Here is a 27,704-nt window from a genome sequence, read left to right as displayed (position 1 = left end):
TGATCAGCCCAAGCTCACTCCCCTCTAAGGAACAGCCCCACCTACTCAAGTGCAAGAGAGGGATGTCATCCCAACATAAGAATACTCTCCAACCCCACTTGAAATATATATATATATATATATATATATGCAATTTGAAAACTTTTGTAATTTAAATTTTTGTAACAAATTATTCACAAAGTGATGATATGAATGAGAAAGAAGATACACTCTAAATATTAAAGTATAGATTAACAAGATAAAAGGAATTTTATCCATAATAATTTGAAAACTTTAGTAAATAAATAAATTCCTAGGAAAATAACAGCTTACTCAAGAGGAAATGTTTTAGAACTGAGAACTCTCATAACAATTAGAAAAAATGGAAATAGTATTTTTCAACGGTCCCACACTAAATATCAGGCCCAAGTGATTTCATAGGAAAGTTCTAACAAATCTTTAAACATGTGATCATCCCCATCTTACAAAAACTCTTCCTGGGACTATAAAAAAAGAAAATATTCTCCAACTCACTTTATAAGGACTTCATAACCCCAATACCAAAATCAGACAATGACACAATGATGAAGAAAGAAATACAGACCCATTTCATTTATGAATATAGAAACAAAAGCCATAAATAGAAGACTGCATTAGCAACTTAAATTCTACAGTGTATAAAAATGATAATAAGCCACGACAAAGTTGGGTTTAATGCAAAGTTGGTTTAATGTTCAAAAGCCTATAAAGGTAATTCACTGAACTCCCATATTAAAAGAGGAAAAGCTATACTTCTCTTCAGTTAGATGTAGATATTTTTAAAACATCATACATTCATTATTTTAAAAAGAACTCTTTTAATAAATTAGGAATAGAAGGGAATTTCTTTAGCATGATATAAATAGCACATATAAAAAAATTAAGCAAATGTAGTCCTCAGTGGGGAAACATTATAATATTACCCTTTAAAATCTGAAATGAGGTAAGAATGTATAAGATCACCCATCTTTCATTCTTGTAGCAGATGTTCTTGCCAGTACATTAACTTAAGAAAAAGGAATTCAAAGGGAGAAGAAAAAATAAAATTATCACTATTTGTAGTTGATATGATCATTTACATAGAAAACCCCAAAGAATCTACAAATACTTAGAAATAATAGAATTTAACAAGGTAGCTCAATAGAGGATTAATATAAAACAATGAACTGTCATTTCACACACCAGCAACAAAAATAATTAAATAGAAGATACTATTTACAACAGTATTAGAGGACGTCAATTACCTAGGAATAAATCTAACAAAAGATGAATTAAAACCACTACAGGGAAGATCATAAACTTTAAAGAAGAACCAAACAATGGAGAGCTATGCCAACTTCACTGAATGAAAGATTCCATTCTCTCCAAATTAATCTACAGGGAAATTTTTATCAAAATCCAAAAGGTTATTTTGGGGAGGAATCTGATAAGCAAATTCTAATCTATATGGAAGAGTAAAGAGCCGAGAATAGCCAGGCCACTTTTCTGAGAAAAATTTGAGTTTTCACTTGACCTAACCATATCAGGACTTATTTGAAGCTGCAGTAAATGAGGCAATGCTAAAGGCCCTGGGATACATATGGTGACCAATGAATAGGGAGCCCAGAAACAGGCACATATATATGAAGTGTTGACACATAACAGAAATGGCGTTCCAGATGAGTAAGGAAAGGATAGACTATGCAGTAAATAGAGCTGGGCAAGCGTTTCTCTGTATAAAAAAATACATGAAACTGGATTAGTGACAGTTATTCACCCTGCATCTCTCAGTACCAACCCCACGCTTCTATACTCTTCTCTAGAATGCAGGTTATAATGTGTGTTTGCTCTATATGTGAGAATATTCAGTTCTGCTACAGAGGACAAGGAAAGCAGACAGGATGGGTGAATTTCATCAGATGTACTATTTATAGGGGATAAGTAAGCAAGTGGTTTGTGAGACATAGGCAGAAGTCACATGTGCTAAAAGTAGGAGCAAATTTGTAATCTGTGAGACATGCAAAAATGGAATAAATTGAATATATTATAAAAAGAAGGGACCAAACAAAAGTGTTACTTACAGGTAGAAAGGAATAGAAAAATCAAGTCATGAGTCACCAAGTGTAGAGAGCATGCCTCCTCGGGCTGACAGCCAGGTCATCCCTAAGTTGTCTACCTATTGGTAGACATTATTCTGGCCCCTGTATGCTCTGGCCCATAAACGCTGACAGAAGGGATGGCTGCCCAGAAGAACACTTACGAGCTGTGTGCATAAACCTGCCACCCGACCAACCTGCCCTTGCATCTCCCAATAGAGCAAGTATATGTTGGTTCCAAGCATCTTCCACCTACTGATCCTTTAACCTCAATGCTGGTCCTCAAAACTGCACTACTGGAGCAAAACACAAGATTCAGAGAATGTGTGGTCCTTTTACCCTGCTTGTACCCATCGCAAGTGGGTTAACTTACCCCAACTCTTTCCTCTTGGTTCTAGCTGTATGTTTTAAATAGATTCAGTAACCTTCGTGATTTGATTACCATAATTTGGTCTGAGCCTTCTTGGTCTGTGGCCTCTGTAGCCTGCCTAGAGCACACTGGAGGTTTCCACTGCATGCAGCCAATTTCCCACAAGACCCTAGGGCTGGGAATCTATATGCCACATCTCCCAGTTTCCCTTGTCAGCTGGTTTCTGGTTATGTTCTGCCAAGAGGAAGCACTGGAGAGAGACTGGCAGATGGGAAGAGGACAGAAAGGGTTTACTTCTGACCTCAGGTTCTCATCGCCTCCCTCTAATATCTGTACACATCCACCACCAAGCATCCCTTCTTGCCAAACTGGGCTCCAAACCCTGAAAGCTTTCAAAGACCCAAGACAAGTTAGCAATGTGGGAAAAACGTCTTGTTTCCAAAATACAAAAATGGAAAATCAAAATGAACAAATGTTTTATTAAATGCCTCTAAAAGGTAAACTTAGCCAACTTGTAAACTGCAATTCAACTCTTTAGCACTTATATCAGTATATAAATGTAATAAAGCTTGAATCACAAGAACAAAAGGAAGAATATATCATAAAACTCAAAAAAATTGTAAATAATTTCCCTTATATTTTTTACATCAAAGTAGTTATATTTAACATGGGATGAGGGTCTATTTTAAATGGATTGATACGACATGTGTGTGTTTTGGGGCTGGGGTGGGGGATGTTCAATGGTAAGGGTGGCCATGACCTAGAAGTCTATCAGGGCCCAACAGAGCCTCTCACTCTATAGATTTCTGCTGCATCTGACACAGAGTGCGGTGTAGGTTTATTTTTTTTTTCTAAAGTTTTTTTTTGATGTGGACCATTTTTTTAAAAGTCTTTATTGAATTTATTACCATATTGCTTCTTTTTTATGTTTTGGCTATGAGGTATGTGGGATCTTAGCTCCCCAACCAGGGATTGAACACGCACCCCCTGCGTTGGAAGGCGAAGTCTTAACCACTAGACTGCCAGGGAAGTCCCTGCGTGGTGTAGTTAACATCCTCTTTCAGCAACAGCTCATGTGACAAAGTAGGGGAGCAGAAACATTGAGGAATAGCCAGAAAAGGCTAGAGCTTTGAAGACCCTTGCTAGCTCAGTTCTATGTGGCCTGTGAGGAAACGTAAGGCTGGGGCCCCAGGGCAGACATGTGTCCAATGGCCAGAACCTGAGTTTGTGGGTGGCCAGGGCAAGGTCATGTGTGCTTAGAGTCATGAGTCTCAGTGGCCCTGGAAAATAGAAAGAGTGGTCAGTTATCACCTAGTGTCATGGTTCTGGTGTCTTCTATAGTCTTGTAGGCCAGAGAAGAAGAGCTCTGGTTTCCCAGAGGAAGTGATTTGTCAGCCTCCAGTGCCTCCTACTCCTGTTTCCCTCCCTGAAGTCTGCCATCCACTTTGTACCTAACCTGTCTTTGTTCTATACCAGGGCTTCTTAAACTTTAGCGTGTATAGAAGAGAGTGCCTATTAAAAGCGCAGATCCGCAGACCTTACCCTTGATTCTCTGTAGACCATGCTTTGAGAAGCTCAGTTCCATAGGATCGTTGTCTCCTCTGCCCCCAAAGCTAGTTAAGAAATTCAGGTGCTAGGGACAAGTTCGTGCTCCAGCTAGGGCAGACAAAGGGCATTTGAAGTAACCAGACGAATTTACTAAGAATGAAGGAAGAGCCGAGAGGGCCAAATTGGTTTTCGTATGGGGTTTCCAACCCCACATTTTGTTCACAACCTCTCATTGGGGGTTAAGCAGATCCAGCTCCTGGAGCTGAGAGAGCTGGGGGTCGGCGGAGGGCAACTCTTTTTCTCTGTTAATTGGGAGTTCCAAGGACAAAAGCCTGATTTTAAAAATGTATCTTGTAACCCTTTCCGTCCCCATCTGCAGGCCCTTGAGATCACAGTGTGGTCAGATCTGAATCACCATTTGCACTTTGAAACAGATACATACCATACCACCATGTTCTACCAAATCTGCATCAGAAGCCTTTGGTTTCATTATGTGATGAAAGGCTTTGTTTCCTCTGCAAAGGAAAGTTAGGCAGCATGATCAGAATGGGAGTTTCGGGTTGCTTTTAGACCTGGACACCCTTCTACTTTCATAATGCTAGGGGGTCTGCGGAGAAGTAAATCAGAAAAGAGCAGTGCTGGGCTTTCCTCTCTCTCCCTTTTGGCTCTGTGGAACAGACATCATGGAAAAGACTGGACTGGGTATTTGTAATCATGTGATCCCACTCAGGATCTCAGGGCATAGTCTCCAAGACTGTGCCTTCTCTTACCACCCCCCCCACCTGGTGCCGTCATCTGCTCCTCCTGGCTCCTCTGTCTTCCAGTATCCATCTCCCCAATCCAGTCCTTGACTAGGCTGACTGCCCAGTTCAAAGTTTCTGTAATTCAGTTTACCAACAACCAGAACAACTCACGAGGAGTACACAGCTCCAGGATCAATTAGGTAGAAGAGGGTGGAGTCAGGGGAAGTCTTTTTTTCTGATAAGAGAGCAGGAGGAAGCCCCTAGAGTCTCAGCCCCAGGACTGGAGAGAAGGCACCCCAGGTGCTAGGGGAGTCCTTTGTCTTTATGATGATGGTGACAGGATCAAACTATGTGCGAAAATAGGGACGGTAACAGGAAATAACCCTCCAAATTAAAATAAATAGATCTTGTAAGAAAAATAATTAAAAGAAAGTGAGTAATTACTGTCATTTATATGTCCTGCTCAGGCTTTCTGCATCATTAACACAGCATAGTCTCTGGTAGAGTATCACTAAATGCCTCAGATTTGACATGTGCTAAATTGTACCTGATTAGCAAAATGCTCACACTTGTAAACTCAAGTCCTTACTGGTAGATTCCATCTGCAAGATTGTTCTCAGCTTAAAACTTAAAAGAAAAGCAAAAAGGAAAGGAAATGGAAAAAAAAATCAGAGGAAACTTGCCCCCTGCCCTGGACACCGGCAAGGCTGACACAAAGGGGGTTAAAGTTAAGTGAAGTCGAGCTTTAAGAAGATGGGGCCTCTATATAAAGTTGAACAAGACGTCTGGGGCCCTCACAAAACCTTTTTTGGCCTCGACAGCGGCAACCCCAGCCTGCTTCCTAACGTCCTCCGCCTTTGGGACCAAGCGGGAAGCTCACGTTAGTGGCAGCCAAGGAGAGGGGTTGGCCGTGCCAGGACTAAAGAGGGAGGGGAGGGGAAAAAGCAAGTTTCGCCCACCCCACGCTCGGGCGGAGGGGCGGGAGCTGCGCGTCCGGGCCTGGCCAAGCAGCGTCTCGGGCTCTGTGCATCTCTTCGGGAGCGGCGCGGGAAGGATGCTCGTCCGCAGGGGCGCGCGCGCGGGGCACGGGATGCCGCGGGGCTGGACCGCGCTCTGCTTGCTGAGTTTGCTGCGTGAGTATGGGCCGCGCGCCCGGCCCGACCAACTTGGTGGGGGGGAGGGTCGACGCTCTCCCGGAGGCAGAGCGCGTACAGCCGAGTTAGGCGGAGCGAAGGGACCCCTGCCCTACCCCATGCCCCCACGCCCACGGCTGCTCCTGGCTTGGTGGGACCGGGGCCGCTTGAACAGAGCCCAATGGGCACTGGTGCCTCCGCTGGGAATGGGTGGGGGTGGGACGCGCCGGGAAGGCGACCACACTGTGAGCGTGAACTAGCCCAGGTGTAAATCGGAGGTCGCGCCGGAGGCTTCCCAGAGTCAATGAGGCTCTCTCGAGTTGTCTCTAAAGTAAAGCTCTTTGAAGATGCCAGTGTCCTTTCGCGTTGCCAAAGGTGCAGAGTGCAGAGTTGGAGCCAGAACCAGGAGAGAGGGGAGGAGAGAAGCAGGAAAGTTTCGTGACTGACGGTTGATTCAGAAAGCTGCGGCCTGAGCCGGTTCCTGGGAAGAGAGCGGTTCCTGGGAAGAGAGCGTTGGTGCCCACCGACCACTAGGACAGGGGGAGTCAGAACTGGACATTCAAGGAACCGGAGCGAAGCCAACCTGGGATGAGGACCCAGGTCCGAGGTCCAGAGGCCCAGGAGGCAGGCTGAGTTAGGTGACATGGGGAGTTTGGAATGAAGAACAGTCCGTGAAAATATTCTTGCATTTAAGATCGCAAAGCTAAGTTACGCTCCGTCTTCTGACACCCTCTTCTCCATGCCACTGGAGAGAAGGCACAGGGTAGATGGAGTTTGTTCTGTGCCCTGCTTTCCTCTCCCCACTGCAACCCCTCACCCTGGCACAAACTCAGACTTGTTACATTTTGGAGTTTTCTCCCCCTGCCCTTCTTCTCCAAATTCTAAAACTAGTGGACAGATCAGCAAACTGGTGGACACTCCTTGGCTTATCCACATCCGCCCTGACTTCTTAAGCTCTTGCACTCACTTTGGTTAAAAAGAAAAATTAGTAGGCGCTCAATAAATATTTATTCCTAATTGCTTTCATTTGGGGATAACATTCTCCATCTCATCTCACTGCACTTAGAAGGATTTAAACATTGTAAGTTATTCTCCCTTTGGCTCCAGATTCTGCTTCCAGGCCTCTAGGACTCCCAATTCCCTACTCTTATTGCATCCTAAAGGCCACCCACCATGGCCCCCCAGAGTGACCTGGGCCAGCCAGCTAGGCCTCTTTGCTCTCAGTCTCCTCTGCTGTCCCCCTTTGGGTCCACCCAGTTGGAGAGAGACTCCAGGCTGGAGAAAGCTCTAAGTTAGACTCTGGGTTGACCTGTTTGACAGTCCCAGACATGCCCTTCGGGGCAGGGAAAAAGCTGTCAGTAAAGTGTCCGTTGAAGCCCTAGATTGGGGAACTGCCCTGAGGGCTGGCTCCACCTCACAATGGGGTGAGTTGACCAGCGGCTCAGATTCCTATCCGATGCTCCACTCTCCTTTGGCTTCACAGCTCATGATGACCTGGTCCTGGGCCCAGTGAGGCCCACCCTTTTCTTATTTCCTCAGCTGGCCAGTCTCAGTCTCGCCTTGGCCTGCAGCAGTGGGGACGGGGAGGGCGATTTTAACCTCTGCAAAACCTTGGGCAGATATGCTGAGAATTTCAGTGTCTCCGCTTTGGGGATGAGCGGTGGGGCCTGGGTCCCTATGCTCAATCTTGCCAGACTGCTAAGGCCAGTGTGTAGCTTTATGCATTCCCCAAGAGCTTCCTAGCTTTTGTTTTTATATAATACTAGGAGTCATTTTCTATTATACTGTGGGGTGACTGGAATGAGTGAGTGACTGTACCTTGAAATGCTAACAAAGGAGCATTGCAGAAATTCTGTGCCATTGTTACTGTGAACTTTAGGGCAGAAGAGGGTTCTGTGGTTTTCTCCTCACTGACCCTGCCAAAGAGCTTTGTTCTGGGAAGGTCTTTTTTCTGTCGCTGTGAGAACTTAGCCTGGGCTTGGGTACAGCAGCCAACCAAAAGTGGACTTTCTCTGTTGTAGATGGGGTGGCTCTGGGTGGTGACCAGAGTCAGGGTGGGCGCTGAGAGGCCACCAGGTAGCACTGCCACACCACCAGCTGGAAAGAGAAATCTTTCAGGTAATCAGGGAACCCCATTTGTCAGCCCCAGGGTATCTGTTTCCTCCAAGCCCTCCAAGGCTGTCCTTCCTTTTTCCCTAACAAGTACCACCCTTCACATTCCTCTCCTTCCTTTGGGTCCTTCGTGTCTGCTGACCCCACACCCATATCCTGTCTGGGGCTACGTGTAAGAGGGGAAAAAAGAAAAGGGAAAAGAATTTTATCAGATATTTTCCGGAGGGGAGAGGACTCCACCCTTTGACTCTCTGCCACATGGCGACCAAGAAGGAGCAGCCTTGGGACCTCTGACTAATTCCGTGGTCCCCAGTTCTCCCCCTTGTAGGGCCAGCCCAGCTGGCATAGCCTTTGCAAATGCAAATCTTCGGCAACATTCCTGTTTGACTGATAAAACGAGCCTGGGCATCTTTTTCTTATCCCTTTGGCTCCACCTCCTGGGCCTGTTCATTCACTAGTTCTCATCTCCTTCCTTCTCTGAGTCTTTGTCTCCAAAAGCTCAGGGCAAGAAGTGCCAAAGTGCAACAGATAAACTCAGGCTCAGAGTCTTACAAAAACAAATGCAAAGGAGCCACAAATTCTGCTTCTTACCATCTCACTGCCTGATTTCCTTTAGATCCTGGGCAGGAGGGCCTGGACTTACTTTCAGAGCTGGATGGTTACCCAGTTCCACCCTCAGGGTGCCTGGGCCTCCTGCTCCCACTGACTTTGCTGGATGTCACTAAATGGCCCCGAGTGCGGGGAACTGAAAATGTGAAGGTGTGGAAAAAGAATAAAACACACCCTCCAAAAGAAAATGCTTGGAGTCGCCAGGGCAGAATTTCCATATTTTTCTGGGCTTTGACTTCCCTAATGAGAACATTCTCTTCCTTCCTCAGCTAAGAAATAAAAACACAGTATCTACGATTTTTAGTCCCGAAGGCCCTAGACTTTGCTAAGGAGAAAGACGCGTGCATCTTGAGAGAATGTGATACAAATAAATAGGGATGTATACCAGGGTGTACTTCCTAGGACCTACACTCCGGAGACCACTGAAATGAATCACTTCCCTTTGGAATACAAAGGAAAAACCTCTGGCTTGATTGGGAAGTTTGCTCCTGGTTTAAGAGGGAAAATAACCCAAAGAACCCACCACTGATACCTTCTTAGCAGAGCAGCATCTCTAGGTAGCCAGCTCCATTATTTAAGAAAATGCCTTAATGAGTCTTTGGGTGAAAAAACCTAGACTCCTGCACAAACCTTTGATGTGCAGTGGCAGACAGGAGGCTGAATTGCTGAGCGTGATAAAATAAAGTAGAACTTTGTATTTGATGGGCCCTAGAGACAAAAGGCTAAAGGACTCCAGAGGCCAGGAGAACATAGAGAGAGGAGGGGAGGTGCTGGGAGCAGTAGGGAACAGTAGTGAGTGGAAGGTGGAAAAGACCTGTCTGGGAAAATTCCTTATGGTGTGGCCCGGCTGTTTAGCATAGGAATGTCTAGCCTAGGATTTCAAGATTATGCCTTTGTCTCTTCTGGGCTGTGCTGTAATCTCCCTCCATGATCTCAAACCTTCAGTAAACACGCGCTGACCTTGTAACACTGTTAGTGGTGCTCTGGGGTGGGGTGGGGGGAATAAAGGAATGGGTGTTTGGCAAGCCCATGGTGCAGTAGTGTAGAACGAGAACTCCTGCAGCCTAAGGACAGAGAGGCACAGAGCTGTGAGACAGGGGTCGGTGGCAATTAGGAAAATGGAGAAAGAGGTGACTGGGAGAGACGTAGCCCCCAGGGAAAGCTCAAGATATTGGGGTCCCACAGGAAGTGGATGTTGGCCAAGACATGCTATTTGAATACTAAAGGGGAGTCTCAGTACCCTGGGAACACTCAGGCCACAGACACTTTTTTATGCTCACACCTCAGTTTAGCCTCTGCAGTGTAGGAAGGCATCAGCCCAGTTCTTTGATCTAGTTCAACATGACCCAAACCCACCGAGACCCATAGCAGGGATGCTTCCTGAATGCTCCCAGGAAAGATGGGTGGCTCACTATCTCCCAGAGTAGTTCATTCTATTAAAAAAAAAAAAAAATCCCATGATTATTAGCTTTTTTTGTACTGCAGTGAATTAGCCTTTATATATCTTCTGATCATTAACTGCAATTATATTCCTTAAACTCTCACAGAATTAATCTGATCTTTCTTCATGACAATCCTTAACAACCTTGCTCGTCTGCTCCACTAGATTATAAGCTCCTTGAGGGCAGGGATTCATTTAAATTCTAGTGACACTAACACCGAGCAGTAGAAAGGTATCTTCTCTTAGCTTGTGCTCCGCACAATGCTGAGTTTGGTGGTGCTTCGGGAAGATAAGAATGAATGAACGAGTGAAATGAATCTTGAAGAAAGGTATTTATTCTCTCTCCCTAAATTCTTCCTTTCTATATCAAAAATCAGCAAATTTTCTGTAAAGGGCCAGATAGCAAATATTTTAGGCTCTGGAGTCCATATGTGGTCTCTGATGCATACTCTGTTTTGTTTTATTTTACAACACTTTAAACATGTAGAAGCCATTCTTAGCTCACTGGCCAAACAGCACACAGCCCATGGGTTTGATTTGGTCCACCAGCTATACTTGCCAACCCTTGATCCAGATGAAATAGCACTAAACTCTCAACCATATGACTTGGTTTCTAGAACTTTCCTAATTCTGGTTATCATCTCATGGGCACGCCCTTAATTAAATAAATTCCCTCTTAAAATATAGCATTGAATGGCATGGTACTACATAGAGGTGGTCAGTGTGAACACTGTCCTACGTAGAGGTGGTCAGTGTGAACACTCCTGGTGCAGTTGCCATTCAACCCAAGTGCTTATTGTGAACTCAGAGGATTGTGCTCAGTGCCCTGAGTAATACAGACAAGTATGAGAGATGGTTCCAGCACTCAGGAAACCTATGATGTAACCAAGGTGACAAGACCTATACTCAGGAAACAGCATATATGATCTTAAGGTCTCTGAGAAGCAGGAAAAAAGGGACCTGTCCTAAAGATAACCACTGTTTCTTGAGCATTTACCAGACAGGCAACTGCTTTACACCCCCATCTCCTTTATTCCTGCGAACAACAAGGAGGTAGGCACTATTTTTATCTCCATTTTACAGGTGAGGTATAGAGAGGTGAAGAAGCTTCCCGAGGCCATGTAGCTAGAACTCGGTAGAGGAGCCTTTCAACAGGGTCCAATTACAGAGCCCGAGCTCTTTGTTTTGAGGCTTTCCTGTCTTCTCATCAACCATCAACGCAGGCTGTGGGCTCCCAGCAGAGGCCAGCTTGTTCCTTCTTCCTAGTACTGCATCTAAGTTACCCAGGATCTCCTCCAAGAAATTCCTCTTGGGCCAGGTGCTAGAATTTGAAAGGATGGGCAGAACGGTGCTGACTGACTAAGAGATAAGAAAAACAGCACCAGCACAAACTAAAACTCAGAGGGTCTGTGAAAAACAAGACCAAATATAGGGGGAAAAAACCTTCTCCTAAAGTACAGGAATTTAGTAATTTAGTTAGCAGAACTTTCTGGATCTCTGAGGATTTGTAAACCCCCTTTAAAGACTAAAAGAATCTTTAATTTACTAATTGTAGGCAGAAATCTTTTAAAAACATATTACCTATGTTTCTGCTTTCTTAGTGTATCAGGAAAAAAAGGGCTTTAACCTTCAGACTCAGTTGTATCATGAAAATAATTCGGTTATGGTGCAACTCAGTGGCATCATTAATGCCTACGAAGGTGTATATTTTCATTTACTCCTACCATAAATGGTTCCAGACTAGCGTGGTTTTTGATACTCATGTCTGTTTTTCATTTATTGCTGCTTATTCATTTTCAACTGTTGCTTCTCCTTATTGTTTGCTTCTATTGTTTGCTTCTCTTTCTAATTTTTAGCTTTAGCTAGGATATCAGATAAACAAGTTTGTTAGAATTGTGTGTAAAACAAGAATAATTGCCTCTGAAATAAGTACCTGTAAGTTAAATGCATGACTTTTACAACATGAATTTTGTGACATCTATTTGGCTTCTTGGAATCCTCATTTTGCTAACTTCCTGATACCTTGTCCCCTTTTGTCCCAAGTTCATGGGTTGAGATCAAGTAGGGTAGGTAGGGGCAAATAGGGTACTTAGGGAGACGCAGTTAATAAAGATGGAGTGAGAAGTAAACAACAGAAGATAGCCTTCCATTCAAATTTAAATTGTAGTATAATGCTCTGTTGGGTTGGGGGTAAGGGCTGTTCTTCCAGTGTAGAGTGGAATGGGGTGGAGGTTTCATCGCTTGTCTCTTGGACCTGGCTGGTAGGCTGCTATGACTTCCATACAGAGTTGGGGATAAGAAGCTCAGATAAAGAAAGATCAGTATTGGATGGTTTAATGCCATGGGTGTGGGGGGCAATATAGGATAAGAACAAATCTGTGGTCAGTCTTGATTCTTATAAATGTCATTCCTCCAAGACCCATCTCTTCATGGGAGCACGAGAAAGGGAGCCCTAGAGACTGTGAAAACAAGAGACTCCAGTCTCTACTGACAGCCTCTGTGCTGCAGTGTAGGTCAGGATTGGCCCCCAGGGTTCTGCCAAGGTGTCCCTTTGCCCTACGCCAGCTCATATGTACCCCATTGCTCAGCCTTGCCTTTCTGCCTTCTCTTTTTGTCCTGTTTCTCTAGGGTCTCAGAGGCTTCCCCACTCACCCTGGGCTCAGGGACATAAATCTGAGATTGGGGTTCCCTTTCCATTTGCAGACAGATCCTGCAACCTGTTCCTCAGTTCTTGGCTGACGGATGGGTGGGAGGGGGCAGCCGCAGCCGGGAGCCTGACCCTAGTGGCTCAGTAGCTGGCCTGGGTCCAGGATTGCTTCACTCATCTGGAACAGGCACATCTGTCCTCAGAGCTAGCAGCAGGTCTCTCTTCACATCTGGAAAAGTTCAAAACTGTTTGTCTGGGTGAAGGAGGCCCTGGGGGAGGGGGTTCAAAAGCATGACATCACCTCAGCCAGGCCCAGCTTTCTCTGGGGAGAGAAGAGGGCTGGGCCAGGTTGGGCCAGATGGGATTACCAAGAATTGATGTATTGGTGGGAAGAAGAAAAAAGGGTGGGCAGGAAGAGTGATGTCAAGGGGGAGTTCCAGTGGTGCCTCCAAATATGGTACCTTGAGAGGATGGTCCTTCAATTCAGTGTCCAAATGTTCCCACCACCTGCCCCCTGAACTGAACTCATACCTTAGGGTCAGATTGCTGAGAGGGACTTATTTAAGGACAAAAGAAGACTGGATCTGCTTCCCCACCTATTTTATTTTGATAAATCCACTACCCCCTCCCCGCTACTGCCCCCTATCCCAGCCAGAGAGGAGCCCATACTTTTCTCTCCAAAATATGGAAGATGCATCCTGATCTTTGGCAGTTTGGACCCCCTGACCATCTTGCGACTTCTACTCAAGAGTCAGCTAAACCTCAGTGGCCCCATTGCTCCTTGCCCTGCATGAATGATGGCCTTCCTTCTTGGCCAAAACTCTTCTCTCTAAAACGGAGATAGTAATATCACTTGCTCCTCCTGCACACTTGCCCTATAATTTTGAGATATGAGTTTTGTACTCACCATGAGTATCAACCTACCTGCAGCAGGCTGGGAAGAGAGGCAGATGAGGGAGAGTGAGACTTGCCACCACCTTTAGGGGAGACTTTTGGCCTCAGGTTCATTGCCTTGAAACTAATGCCTAACATCCGCCTTGATGCTGAGGAAAAGAAGAGGGGTCATTTTGCACTGCTATTTACCCGGAAACTTCTGTAAAATACAGGCCTAGGTTTCAATCAGTAAAGTTAGAGACAAGCTTTAGGGTGGCCTGGGCCCTTCAGGTGCCTTTCCTTGAGGATGCTACTGCCGGGTATGAGCTCTGAATACCAAGTCTACCCCTAATACTTACAGGGCTCAAGCTAAGAATACAATGGAGGCCCACATATTATAGGTTTTAAATACTTCAAAGTTATAAATCAGGCCAACCATATGGTAAATAAAATATCGTCTATCCTCTTACCTTGAAAAACTTACCTTCACGGCCACCTGGAAGGCCAGATTTGAATTTAGGACTCTCAGAGCCTTGGAGTTCAATGCCACAATGTGGCTTAGCAGGAAGAGGTGGTCCTCGGCCCTTGCCTACCCTCTTCTCTTCTTCTTACTCATGGCTCTGGTCCATACTGTAAGGGATCTTGCATGCAGGCAAGGGACACCCCACCTACAAGGTGGGGTTAGATCTTAGGCTCTAACCCTTCTCCCTGCAAACAGCCACCCATTGGCCACCCTTGGGCCTTGGAGGCACACACCCTGGTGCTGCAGTTCACCCTTGGAAGGAGGGACTGGGAGAACAGGCCCATGCAGGTCCTTAAGTGAGCAAAGAGCCATTTGGGCAAGAAGTTCTAGGACTTCTGGTCCCAACACATGATCTAGAAGAGAGGGTACACCTCTGTTGGCCCCATGGACTCCTCGTAGCTTGGGGACGGGGAGGGCAGGAAGAGGAACAGAGTGTAGGCTCTAAAGTGCAGGGTCCAGACAGGTAGCTTCTCCTTTCTGGGTCTAAGGATGGCACTGCTGGGTACCACAGGAAACATGGAAGGGTAAGAACCTGCAGGAAAATTTTCAGAGAATAACTAGTTCCAGGAACATTATACTATAGCAATTTAACATTTGTTATCTCATTGATTTTCCCAATAACCCCTCACTTTAAAAATTAGTAAACTGAGACACACACACATTAAATTACAGAGTTATTGACAGAGCCAGGACTAAGCTCTCTGTTCCCAGGACATTTGTTGAGGAACCAAGCCTTATGCTCTCTAGTCCATCAGCTAGATTCCTAGGTCGGAGCTTCCCGAAAGAAATCTTGTGGTTGCTAGCTGCAGTTCCTCAATAAAAGGAAAGAATGAAAGGATTTGGGGAATGGGGGAATCTAGGGAGGATAGAAGATTTTTAAAGGATTACATAGAGATGGTGTCAATCTAGTGATTATTCCAAGAGTTAATACATTGGCTGAAGAGAAGGATACATTAAAAAGGAAATAGAGGCACATCTTTCCCCACATTTTAGATCTTGGCAATACTTATTCAGGTGTAATTTGAAATTTTAATATTTTACTTAGCATGTTATGAGCATTGCCTCATATTCTTATGCTGCTATAGTTTTTGCATTTTTTTATTTGCAATGATTATGGTATGTTAAGTGCATATAACATCTAACCTATTGTAATTCATTTAGTTGCTTGCAACTTTTCCCTTCCATAAATAATACTATACTAGATGTTTGGTGCACGCAAACTTTTCCTTCTCTCTTTCCTTAGGAAAAATCTAGTGAGAAATTAGTCACATGTCCAGGAGGATGTCCTTGTTCTGCTCTGTTGCCAGGGGTGGCAGGGGATGTTCTAGATGGATTCTACCTAAAGCCAAGAAATTGAATCAGGTGATGCCATGAGGCTCCAGGATGATTTGAGTTCTGATATTTCTTCTTTGTTTCTCTATAGCCTCTGGGTTCACAAATACAGAGAACTTGACTACTACTGCCACAAAGACATCTACCCCAGGAATATCTTCAACTGTCCCTACAACTATACCCAACCAGGAAAGCACAATATCAAGTACTTTTGGAAACATCAGCCTCTACGCTGTCTCTCAGGACAGCAATGGGAACACAGCAGCCATCTCAGGTAAAGAGTGTTTGTCTCGGGCCCCAGAAGGATGCTGCTGGCACTAGGGTAAAGCATTAGGTTATTTGCAAATACCCCCACCCTCTATTTCCCGCCACAGATGGAAGCATACAAGCCCCTTTTAATAGTGGCTTGAGTATCGTGCTTAGGGTACCCTGAAGTAAGCGCTAGACAGTTCTTCCTGTAGTGACAGCTTTCTCAACACCCTGGCAGCTGATCCTGATTTATAATGCTCCTTGCACCCTTTGAGCTCAGCTTAGTGATAAAATAAAGATCTGATGAGGACTCTGTAGAGATCTCTGAGCTCTTCTAAGTGAACAGACTGTGTACAGGTTCAAACTGGGGGTCTTGACATCTCTAGGGTGGACCAGTTTCCAGTTCAGTTTCAGAGCCCTGAGGGCATCTCTAATACATTCTGTGATTATAGCTATGGTTCCAACAGCTGGCTGGAAATGAGTTGGTAAGGGTTAAGACATGAAGTAACTCTTAACTCCCCAAATTCCCTTTTCTGGGTTGAAGTCTGTGCCTATGTCAATGAACTGAGATGTGTTTGTGTGTGTGTGTGTGTGTGTGTGTGTGTGTGTGTGTGTGTGTGTGTGTGTGTGTGTTTATGCCAATGCGCATATATTCACACTTCTGTTTTGGTCAATTCCAGAGCCTACAGTCAATTTCACATCTACCTCTGGGATCACCCCAGTCCCTGGAACCATGAACTCTTCTGTCCAGTCACAGACCTCTTTAGCCACCACAGTGTCTTCTACCCCCATCAACTTTACAACTTCAGAGATGACCTTGCAGCCCAGCATGTTACCTGGAAATATTTCAGATTCCCCATACAATAGTACCAGCCCTGTGACATCTCCCACTAACCCCTATACATCATTTTCTCCTATCCCAAGTACCATCAAGGTGGGTGAATCAGGCCAAAAATGACAGATTGCCCCCTCACTTCATATGTATGCAAGCTCTCTCTTCCCCTTAACCTCTGCTTATCCCAACCAATGAATTTGGGTCGTATAGGAGTTAGTGTGAAAAATGTGCAGCATAAATATTGCTGGAAGGGATAGAAAAGGGAGGAGAGGGGTAGAGTTGGGTAGCAAGGCTGATCTGTGCCGTGGGTACTATATTTCTAGGAAGTAGAGAGTAAAGAGGATTCTCAGAAATCCATCTAATTCTCTGTGGTTCTTTCCAGTACCTCTTGGTCCAATCTTTGACTAGGGTACCACTCGCCTTTGGGCATATTTGGAAACCATCTTCTACTTAATGGCTCTGCTTTTCCCAAAATGTTTAGGGCAAATACCATTTCCTCTATGCAAGAGGGTTTGGTGGTATGCCAGGAGTAGAGAGGCAGTGAGGAACTAGGCAGAACAGGGGTGTTGAGCTCAACCTGCCTTTCTCAGCCTTTGGGCCTGTGGCTATCAACAGCTTTCAGCAGGAAGAGTAGAAAATGTGAGGGCATGGAGCCTGGGGGCAGGCATGGGGGATCTGCCTGGTTTCTGTTTTTAAAGGAGCCAGAATAGAAATCTGGAGAGTTCTAAGGGACCAGGAGGAAAATGAGTGTCACCAGGATCTACCTGGCCACCTCATTATCTGTTTCGCTGCAAGTGTGTAATTCACTGGAGGGAAAACAGCTCAAAGGGGAAAAGATCCTCCCCTCTTCCATTTCTGCGCCATCCAAGCAAATGTTTACCAAGGTCACAAATAGCTACTTGCCTGCAAGCCCAGGCTAGTAACAAAAGTTTTGATTATCTGATGGGTTAGGAAGTGAGGTAAAAGAAGAATATGACATAAATTCCTAGTCTCCTAACAAAATGTTTAAATTCCCTTTCTTTAAAGCCTCTTTAAAGAGTATCTCACAGAAATCAAACCAGAAAAGAGGTGGGGAAGAAATGCCCGGCAAAGATGCTGGCTTATTTACTTTTTTTTTTTTTTTTTTTTAATACAGGGAGAAATAAAATGTTCCAGAGTCAAAGAAGTGAAATTGACCCAAGGTATCTGCCTGGAGCTAAATGAGACCTCCAGCTGTGTAAGTCAAAGCCCCCACCTCCATCCCCAATTCCTTACCCCTCCCTCTCTTCCCAAAATTCCTCTGAATGTCCTGAAGGCAAGTCTTGGACTGACCGACTTGGGAGAGGGTGGGGGGAGTTTAACATGGACAGGCTACTTTGAATACTGAGCTCTGGATTTAAGGAGTGAGAGGCCCCATCTGGTGGACAAAGAAGGCAAAGACAATTTTATTTAAATTTACTTTTTTCCCTCCTCTATTGTACATTTTATATATATATATAATATATATATATATAATATATATATTCAGATTTAAGTTTGCTTTTATGTTAAGAAATTCTTCATGAAATATAAACTAGTCACCTAAAATATCAATTTATTTATTATTATTTTCATATAACTCTTTAATATACAAAGAATTTTTTTGCTGTAAACGCTGCATTCTCCATATAACCATTTCCCCTAGCATTATTTATTGCATGATCCTCTCCTTTATTGATTGGAATGCTTCCTTTAGTTTGTATTAAGTTTTTATATGTCCTAGGGCATGTTCTAAAGAGAGATTTTATATGTTTAGTTTGTCTTTTTTGGGGGCCTGTTTTAAATTTTTTAATTATTATACTTTTATATTATGGCACTTTTAATATCCAGCCAAGCAGGTCTTTGCTTATTACACTATAAAAATGAAAGGCATTTTTCATCTATTCTTTTAGAAAAACTATAGCAACACCTATTAAAGATTCAAAAAAAACACAAAACCATTAAAATTTTAATTGGAACTGCTCTAAAATCCCTCTATTTTTTTCTGGTTTTCTTTGGTATTGTTCAGTATCTTCTTTTTTTAGTTTTTAAAATGTTTTTCCTTAGGTTTTATGGATTTCTTAAGGTTTATTTATAATATAGATTTTTCCATGATATATTCCAATTGATTTTTCTGGTATATTGGAAAGTTTGTTGAGTTTTTAATATTTATCTTGGGTCTAGTCATTTTCTTTAACTTGTTTATTAATTCCAGGAGTATTTTAGCTGATTATTTTTCATTTTTAACATAAGCTATTGTGTTATTTCTCATAATATGTTGCTTTTCTCCTTCTTTTTAGTAGTTATGCCTCTTCTTTCAGTTTCATGTCTTATTGCATTGGTAAACTGTACAGCATGGTGTTAATTTTTAATGATGATAGCAGACCTCCTTGCTTTGTTTCAGTAAATCCAATTTCCTGACAGTAACAATTTCCTGGATGAAGGATAAGATGACAGGAAGAGTGGTATTTACTCATAGAAAAAAAAAAGTTTTCTTTCAAGGTGGGAATCCATTTAAGGGAACCATATATATGATGTGTGACATGCATAGACTGGAAAGAGCCTGAGCAAATACTGTAGTCTGTAGAGGGCATTAAGTTACTTATTTTGTCCACTCTGACTATCGGTATCTTATTCATCATTATCAGTTGGGTCATTGTGACTCACAGCTCTTTTAAAATAATACTTAAGAAAATTATTTAACTTACAATTTTAAAAAACAACACAAATTTTGAAGACATAGGTTCACACAATGGAATAACTAAGTGCAATCTGCACAATAGTTAAGCATGAATATATAACCTACAAGTAACATTCTGTGTGTTTCTGACGCTGATTTTCAACTCTAGTCATTTAAAAAAAATTTTTTGCCCAACACTTTGCTAATTATAGCCAAGAAAAATGACCATCTTCTCGCTCTCTTTTTGTATCATCTTGGTTGAGCACTTATTTTCTTGTGCATCACAGCGGTCTGTGCCAGAATGCTAATTCCTTGTACGAACGATTTAGAGCTAACTGCAGAGGATTCATTCTAAATGTCTGTCCACTGCTCTTCAAAGTTCACATTTAACGAGGGTCATTGTACAAGACAAGTGCCAGAAACTTACTGCTACTCCAGAAATAACTCCTCTTTCTGTGCTGCAGTCTGTTTCTCTCTGAGGTCTTTACTGTCTACTCTATTCTGTGCCACAGCTAAGGTCTGCACTCTACTCAGTTTGGAGAGGATCTGCAAGTAGGGATGTGAAAAGATAGCAATTCCTCCAATATCCTAAAGAAGGCTTCTGCACTGCCCATGATGAATCAACTCTATGGCAGCACCTGTGTAGTGCTATTGTTTTCCTTTTCCTTCCACCACCGTCGATACCCCTGTCTTCCTAAGGGTTCCTCTTCCCCAGCCCCCAAGTAGCATTGCCTCCCAAGGTAATTTTCCTCAGTCAGCAGTCCTTGTTCCAGAATTTTGGGCCACAGCTCCTGATTGTGTCCCAGATTCCTTTTCCTTGAGTCCTACTGCATGCTTGTCTGATAATCAATCTGTTCCAAAGCGGTGTAGTGTCTCCTAATTTTCCTTAAGTTGCATTTGTACCTTTGGTGTCAGAGAGCCTTACCACACCGGTTCTAATCAAGGGAAACTCAGGCCTAACGAGAAGCATGAAAGACATGGGTTCCTCTAACATCACATCCTTGAGTACTTATGTAATGTTCTTATGCTCTTCCATCTAGTATATTCCCATAACAGAAGTATGCATGCATTGTTCTCAGCTATCCAGACACTCATTTTGCACTGGACATAGTGAGTATCCTACCTGTTAGCTCTTGCTATGGGGATTACTTAGGCCTGTCTTCTGTACATGCATTCTGTAGACATTTCTATCCCAACTACTCTCCTTTTGCTCCTCATACTTCACCTCTAGGCAGAAATCACCTATTTCAGCCACAGGGAGGGAAGGCAATCCCACTCTCCTGTCAAGCACCTGTTACCACATCTCAGAATCTTCATTAGCAGAACGCGCCACCCTATGTCTGACTTTCATTCTCTCCGCTGCAATATCAGGTTAATTTAGTCTTTGTGGTTGTGGTTTCCCACATAATTTCCAAAACGTGAGATTACTTTATTCTCTTATGCTATAGCTATTGGTCCAGGGGAATCTACCAAAGAATGATTTTAATGGTGGTAAAATACACATAATATAAAAATTTACCATTTTAAGTGTACAGTTCAGTAGTGTTAAGTACATTCACATTGTTGTACAATCAATCTTCAGAACTCTTTTCATCTTCCAGAACTGAAACTCTCCACCCATTAAACAGCTCCCCATTCCCCCCCTGCTCCCAGCCCCTGGAAACCATGATTCTACTTTCTGTCTCTATGAATTTGACTACTCTAGGTACCTCATATGAGTAAAGTCATATAGTATTTATCTTTTTGTGACTGCCTTATATCACTTAGCCTAATGTCCTCAAGGTTCATCCATGTTGTAGCATGTGTCAGAATTTTCTTCTTTTTTAAGGCTGAGTAATATTCCATTGTATGTTCATACCCCATTTTGTTTATCCATTCATTCACCTATGGACACCTGGGTTGCTTCCACCTTTTGGCTATTGTTAATAATGCTGCTATGAACATGTCTGTTCAAATATCTCTTCAACACTCTTATTTCATTTCTTTTGGGTATATACCCAGAAATGGAATTGCTGAATCATATGGTAGCTCTGTTTTTAAAATTTTGAGGAATCGCCATACCGTTTTCCACAATAGCTACACCATTTTATATTCCCAGCAACAGGGCACAAGAGTTCCAGTTTCTCCACATGCTCACCAGTATTTGTTATTTTCTGCTTTTGTTATAGTAGCCGTCTTAATGGGCATGACGTGTGTTTGATTGGCATTTCCTAACGATTAATGATGTTGAGCATCCTTTCATGTGCTCACTAACCATTTGTATATCTTCTTTGGAGAAATCTCTATTCAAGTCCTTTGCCCTCCAGTTTGTTTTTCAGAACTACCTTTCTTCAGAAACACATATGTTTATATGCAGAAGTTGTATTTTCTCCGCTAGCTCACATCACCCTTGTTCTGTGACATTTGCTTCATTGGAGGCAGGTTGCCTCCAGCCTCCAGATAATATCCCCAGCCCTCGCTTTCCTTGCCCTCTGCCCCAACACTAAAGGTCAGTTTCCATGCAGAAAAAATAACTTACAGACGGAGGACTGATTAAGACAGTGTGTCTTCTGGAAAGAGCCTGCGATCTGGGACAGACTAACTTTTGGTCAGCTGCCCACTTGTGTGACTTGTAACAGGTCCTTTAATGACTCCAGTCTCTATATGAAAATAGGTGTTTTAGCTGCATTGTCAAACTCACACCACAGTCAATACATTTATTGAAAGAGAGGGTGGGAGGGACAGAGAGAGGCGATTTAGCCTAGAATCTTAACATTGGGAAATATCTTAACGTTCATTTAGAAAAATACCTGTCCCTCTCTCTCCCAACTCCCATACTTAATATGCTTCTTTAACATGTTAAGAGTCTTTGCAAAGTTTGAGAATGCTACTCTAGAAAGGTTAGGTGGTTTTATTATGATTATTATTTTTACAAAGTAACATGTGCAAGCAGATGTAGTTAGGGGTCCACCAATCTGATTCTCATGAGCAAAATGGTGAGGCTGTGGCTTCCTCCTGCCTGCTCTCCCATGATGTCTGCCCACAGCCTCCCTTGGGGGAGGATGTTTATTTCAAGCATCCGGAGGAGCATTGTGCTTTGTTCAGGATCCACCTGCTCCTCTCCAGGCCCAAACACAATTCACTGATGCTGTTGGATTGCAGAGTGGGAGGGAGGCTGGGCGCTCAATTCCCTTGAATTGAGTCCAAGAAACTAAACAAGGGGTGGAGGAACCCTGCGTAGAAGCCAAACCACTTGGGATGTTAAGACGAACAACAATTCACTGAGTTCTTATTTGTTTGGTGTTATGCTCCGAGCAGTCTGGGTTCAAAATTATGTAATGTACACTCACTCCGCCCACTAAGAAGTCTTCTAGTCTAGTCACAGAGAAATGACAGTAGCGGTAAGGCAGAATGTGATTAAACATCGACGTGTGGACAATATAGTCTACGAGGTATTGCTATTATTAATAGTAATAGTAACAGCTGCCGTTTATCCAGTGCCGATTTGGTCCCAAGCACCTTGCCAGGCACTCTTCATACAGCAGCTCTTCAGTCACCACCCCTACTGAGTCTTCAGCTGAGGAGCCTGACACTCAGATGAGTTGCATGACTTGCAAAGAATCTAATTAATAGCAGAACAGGGGCTGATACCCAGTCTAAGGGAAGATAGGACTGGCTTCCCTGAGTAGGTGAGTTGGAATTGAGTCTTGAAGGATGGGAATCCAAGGGGGAAAGCCATGTTCTTCATTGCAACCAGGGTTGTGAAGGTCACAGGCTCACACACTCCTGGGCTTCCTTGTGGTGCTACCCCCACTCCCAAGGCCCTTCCCTGCCAGCTTCTTCTGCATACATGCTACCCATTCTTCAGGATGGTTCTGATAACCCCAAACCAGATGTAAGCTCACCCTCCTTTGAATGTCCATAGCAGTTGTCTGTGCCTTTCTTAGGGTTCTTACCATGTAACTAGCTCTGTTACCTCTTAGTTTCTTTGTGCCTCAGTTTCCTCATCTATAAAATGGGGAGAATAATAGTATCCATCTCGTAGGGTTGTGTGAGGCCTAAATGAGTCACCATGCGTAAAGCAGTTAAATAGGGCCTGAGACATAGGAAGCATCGTTTATCTTCATGGCCGTGCATATACAGTGAGAGCTCTGATCACGTGGAATTCATTGCCACACCTGTACCCCCCGCCCCCCCGCCCCCCTACCTGACACACGCGCAGAGGGTTTCACACAGTGTCTCATATTCGGGTCGCGGTCACTGTCAGAACAGCAGAATCTGGTTGAGGACTCAGCAGACTGAGGAGGTGCCGCCTTGTTCGGCTTGTTTAGATTATGCAGGAGCCCTGTCCCTCTGCCTCTCTCAGGAACAAGACACATGTCAACCAGAGACACTTCAGAAGCCCAGAATCATCCAGGCAGGAGTTTCCCTCCACCTCATCCAGAAGGCGCGGTGCTGGGGAGGGTGAGGTGCTCACGGAGAGGCAAGGCAGGGCTCTCCAAAGGGACACGAGCCCAGAGAGGAAGAAGACAGCTGATCACATCAAATGTGGAGCCCAGACTCCCCACAGCAAATGCTGTTGTGAAGAGCCTCTATCCAAGGACTTCCTTGGACACCTGCATCGTCTATCCTTTTCCTGAGGGGGAAGCAGCCGTGGCCTGAGAATTCATTTCTCTGTAACCTTGGTTCTTGGGGACCTTCTGAGGCTACCGTTGGATGCTTCTCTCTGTGATCTGGAGGTTAGGTAGCCCTGCTCTCTGGCCTCCCCAAAGCCTCGATTTCTAGCTGGCAGGAGAAAGCTGGATGTGAGGCCAATGTTTTTTTTGTTTGTTTTTTTGTTTTTTCTTGCGGTACGCGGGCCTCTCACTGTTGCGGCCTCTCCCGTTGCGGAGCACAGGCTCCGGACGCGCAGGCTCAGAGGCCATGGCTCACGGGCGCACCCGCTCCGCGGCATGTCGGATCTTCCCAGACCGGGGCACGGTGTCCCCTGCATCGGCAGGCGGACTCTCAACCACTGCGCCACCAGGGAAGCCCCGTGAGGCCAATCTTGACCTTGTCTTGTGCAGGAGCAAAGGAGCCTGGGTTTTCCTGCCTCGGGCCATAGCAGTAAGAAAATACCCAGGCTGCTTTCCAAGCTGGGAGGGCCCTCTGGCCTTGCCCTGAGGAACAGTCTTGCTCCACAAACAGGAAGCTTTCTTCTCCACGGAGGCTCAGTTCTGATGCCCCTCACACGCCCCAGCAGTTTTCCCCTAACAGGAAAGCTGTCAGAGCCGTTCAGGCATTTCCTCCCCTGCCATCTGCCATCTGGACAGAGGAGAAAGTCTTGGTTTTGATTCCTTTTCTGTGCAGGGGAGGCCACTCCCTTTGGAGGCTATTGAAATAAATCCTGGAGGTCTGAGCACAGGGTGCTGGAGGGGCACAGTCAGTGATTCCAATTCATCCCTTTTCTGGGACTCAACTGTTGAAGAATAATCAAGAGTTTGTCTTCTGAGTCTGAGTGCCTGAGTCCTATGTCGGCAACCTGGAGCAATCTGTCGCCCTCCTGTAAAACTGGGTTCCATGTTTCTAGTGGGAAAGGGGAATGGAAGACTAGACAAGAACACCACTTGAGGTTGAGCCATGCTCTTTGGGAGACCCCTTGGAGAGTAAGAGGGAAGGGACCGAGGATCCTGTTGCGTCTATAGTCATAAATTTGTTCTCTCTTCCTCACCTCCCTTAGCTTTTCCTTCAATATTTGGGGCTATTGTAACCTTGAAACAGAGGATTGTCTCTTCATTAGTATTGCATTATTAATATTTTCTGTTTTGGGTAATTTCTTTTGAATTTAATTTGAATAGTATATGTTTACCTGGGCAATCCTTCAGTGAGATGATGTTTCCTAAATTCATCCTCGGACATCTTACAGTGCCACCTAAGACCACCTTTTGGTCCTGGAAGATTTTGGAGTTTTTATCTTCTTATGTTTTTGCACATAAGAAGTTTGCGAGATTTTTTTCTTCAGTTGGAATTTTAGAAAAAAAGGATTCTTCTTGTTTTGAGGGTAACAGTGTAACTTTAATCAGAATTATTGCCTGAGACTCCGGATGCAGTTCAGAGTATACTAGTAACCTCCTCTCCTTCTCACCGTTTTTCTCTGTCATCCCAGGAGGAGTTTAAGAAGGACAATGGAGAGGAACTGACCCGAGTCCTGTGTGGGAAGCAGCAGGGTGAGGCCAGGGCCGGGGTGTGCTCCTTGCTCCTGGCCCAGTCTGAGGTGAGGCCTCACTGCCTGCTGCTGGTCTTGGCCAACAGAACAGGTAAGGGGCACATCTGTCTTGAAGTCTAGGGAGGAAGAGGGGCTGAGGTTAGAGGATCCTGGGTAGAAATCAGGCCTCTTCACTCAGAGAGCACAGATGCTAGGGAGCAGGGCTATGCTGAGTTTGGGAAAGACCCTCCTGAGATGGACCCTCACCATCAGAGCATCTTCTAGAATAGTACAGGATGAGCTGTTCCAGCTTCTAGATCCAGCAACCTCTGTTTCTAATTCTAGAACTTTCCAGCAAGCTCCAACTTCTGAAAAAGCACCAGTCTGACCTGAAAGAGGTAAGCTCTGTGAGATGAGGGGTCTCAGGGGAATTCACTGGAGCAGAGGAGAAAGTAATTATCTTCTCCAGACCTGCCCTTCCTACCTCTCCACCCTTCTCCAATAGTCCTTTTCCCTTCTATGTTTGAAACAAAATGTTACAGTGCAGCTTAATTAAGAGATTCCAGTCTTAAGTCCTGTTTAGAAAATCCCTGAGGTCCATGTCTTCTTGGGTTTATTCACTGTTGAACCACACACAGGGTCTAGCATGGTCTGGGCTCCTTGTCTAGAACCCATGTTCCACAAATGACAGGCTCTCTTTTTTGTCTCTTCTCTTCAAGCTGGGCATCCAAGGCTTCACTGAACAAGATGTCGGGAGCCACCAGAGCTATTCCCGAAAGACTTTGATTGCACTGGTCACCTCGGGGATCCTGCTGGCTGTCTTGGGCACCGCGGGCTATTTCCTGATGAACCGCCGCAGTTGGAGCCCCACAGGAGAAAGGCTGGTCAGTTCTAGGGTCCAGGGCAAAGAAAATGGGAAACTAGGTCTCCTGGGGAGGTCCATGAATGCCATGGAAGGGGAGGAGAAATACCAGAAAAGGCACTCTGTGCCCTCACAAGGGAATATGCGTGTATTCACATTACTGTATCCATGGACAAGTCAAAACAATATATAGCAGATTGGGGAGGGGGCACTAACTGGGGCCCTGGTCCCTGTGGTAGCAGATGGTTCGTGTCATCTATTTATTATTTTCCCTGGGATAGTTTAGCTGGATACAAACCAGAACAGGCTGCTAAATCAGCCACTTATTTGCAAGCATGTTAAAAGCCCACGGGCACCAAGTGGCTCACAAGGGGACACATGGAGGGAAAATCTACTCTTGACGTGTTCCGGATGAGAGAGGACAAGGCCAGGGTTGGCCCTTTACCTTCTCTGGGGAGGTTATTGCACCCTGGGGACTGCCTAGTTTCTGCCGGGAGCTGGCTCTTGAACTGCCGTGGCACGGTGTGGTGCCTCTCCTCTGTCCTTTCTCCTCTAGGAGCTGGAACCCTGATCGCTCTTCAGGAAGAAAGGAGTCTGCACATGCAGCTGCAACCTCCATCTTCCCCTCCCACTCCCTTCCTCTTCCTCCCACCCCCCCTTCCTGCTGCCCTGCTTACGAGATAATGCTCCTTTATTTATACACCATCTAGGGCGAAGACCCTTATTACACGGAGAACGGTGGAGGCCAGGGCTATAGCTCAGGCCCTGGGGCCTCCCCTGAGGCTCAGGGAAAGGCCAGTGTGAATCAAGGGGCTCAGGAGAACGGCACCGGCCAGGCCACCTCCAGAAACGGCCATTCAGCGAGACAACACGTGGTGGCTGATACCGAACTGTGACAGGGGGCGAGTGGGCGGGGCGAGACTGGGCAAAGTCTGGGGAAGGAGCCCCTCCCTGCACCTGAGCACGTGCTGTCTCCCTGCTGGGGGAGCCTCCCTTATCCTCCACCCTTTCCCACTGCACACCCCGTCGGAGGCCGTTCCTGGGACCCTGCCCTGTTCCAGGCCAAGGGGTTCTCGCCACCTTGGGGAGAGACAGGTAGCTCCTGCCCTTTCCACATTCAGCTCCCTGCACCCAGCCTCTGGGCTGCTCTGCGTAAAGGTGTGATAGGGAAAGCCAAGGTGCAGAGAAACTCCTTGGGGGGGTTGAGGGCTTGCAGCTTCCACACAGGGGCCCCTTCCCTCCCCATCCTCTCTGCCTCATTATAGGAACTCCCAGGGGAAAGCACAGGCTTTTCTGGGTTGTCATTTCCTCCCAGGAGACTTTGCCTTTTACTCTTTCTTCGTTATATTTTCTTTCTCTACTTTAGGGAAACCAAAGGAACCCCTTTCACCTGCTCCTTTGTAATGATATAGCCAGAAAATCATGTTGTCTTAAACCATCTCCCTCATTCCCCCTCTAAGGCACTGTGGATTCTGTCACCAGCTCCCCTCTTGC

The 27,704-nt window shown here is 45.0% G+C and overlaps 1 protein-coding gene across 1 annotated transcript; it reads left to right on the top strand.

Moving 5' to 3' along the window:
• Positions 1-5,808: 5,808 nt before the first annotated feature.
• CD34 (CD34 molecule) lies at positions 5,809-27,106 on the top strand (the record flags this gene model as incomplete). The annotated part of the gene is made up of 8 exons (XM_082861831.1): positions 5,809-5,887; positions 15,516-15,698; positions 16,354-16,607; positions 17,644-17,724; positions 25,310-25,460; positions 25,694-25,746; positions 26,068-26,232; positions 26,921-27,106. The coding sequence occupies 8 exons, from the start codon at positions 5,809-5,811 to the stop codon at positions 27,104-27,106; spliced, it is 1,152 nt and encodes a 383-aa protein (XP_082717957.1).
• Positions 27,107-27,704: the final 598 nt, after the last annotated feature.

Source organism: Leucopleurus acutus (assembly GCF_964270905.1).
Source record: "Leucopleurus acutus genome assembly, chromosome: 2".
Classification (NCBI taxonomy): Eukaryota; Metazoa; Chordata; class Mammalia; order Artiodactyla; family Delphinidae; genus Leucopleurus; species Leucopleurus acutus.
Note: the sequence above shows the minus strand (reverse complement) of the source record. Positions and strands in the feature narration are given on the sequence as shown.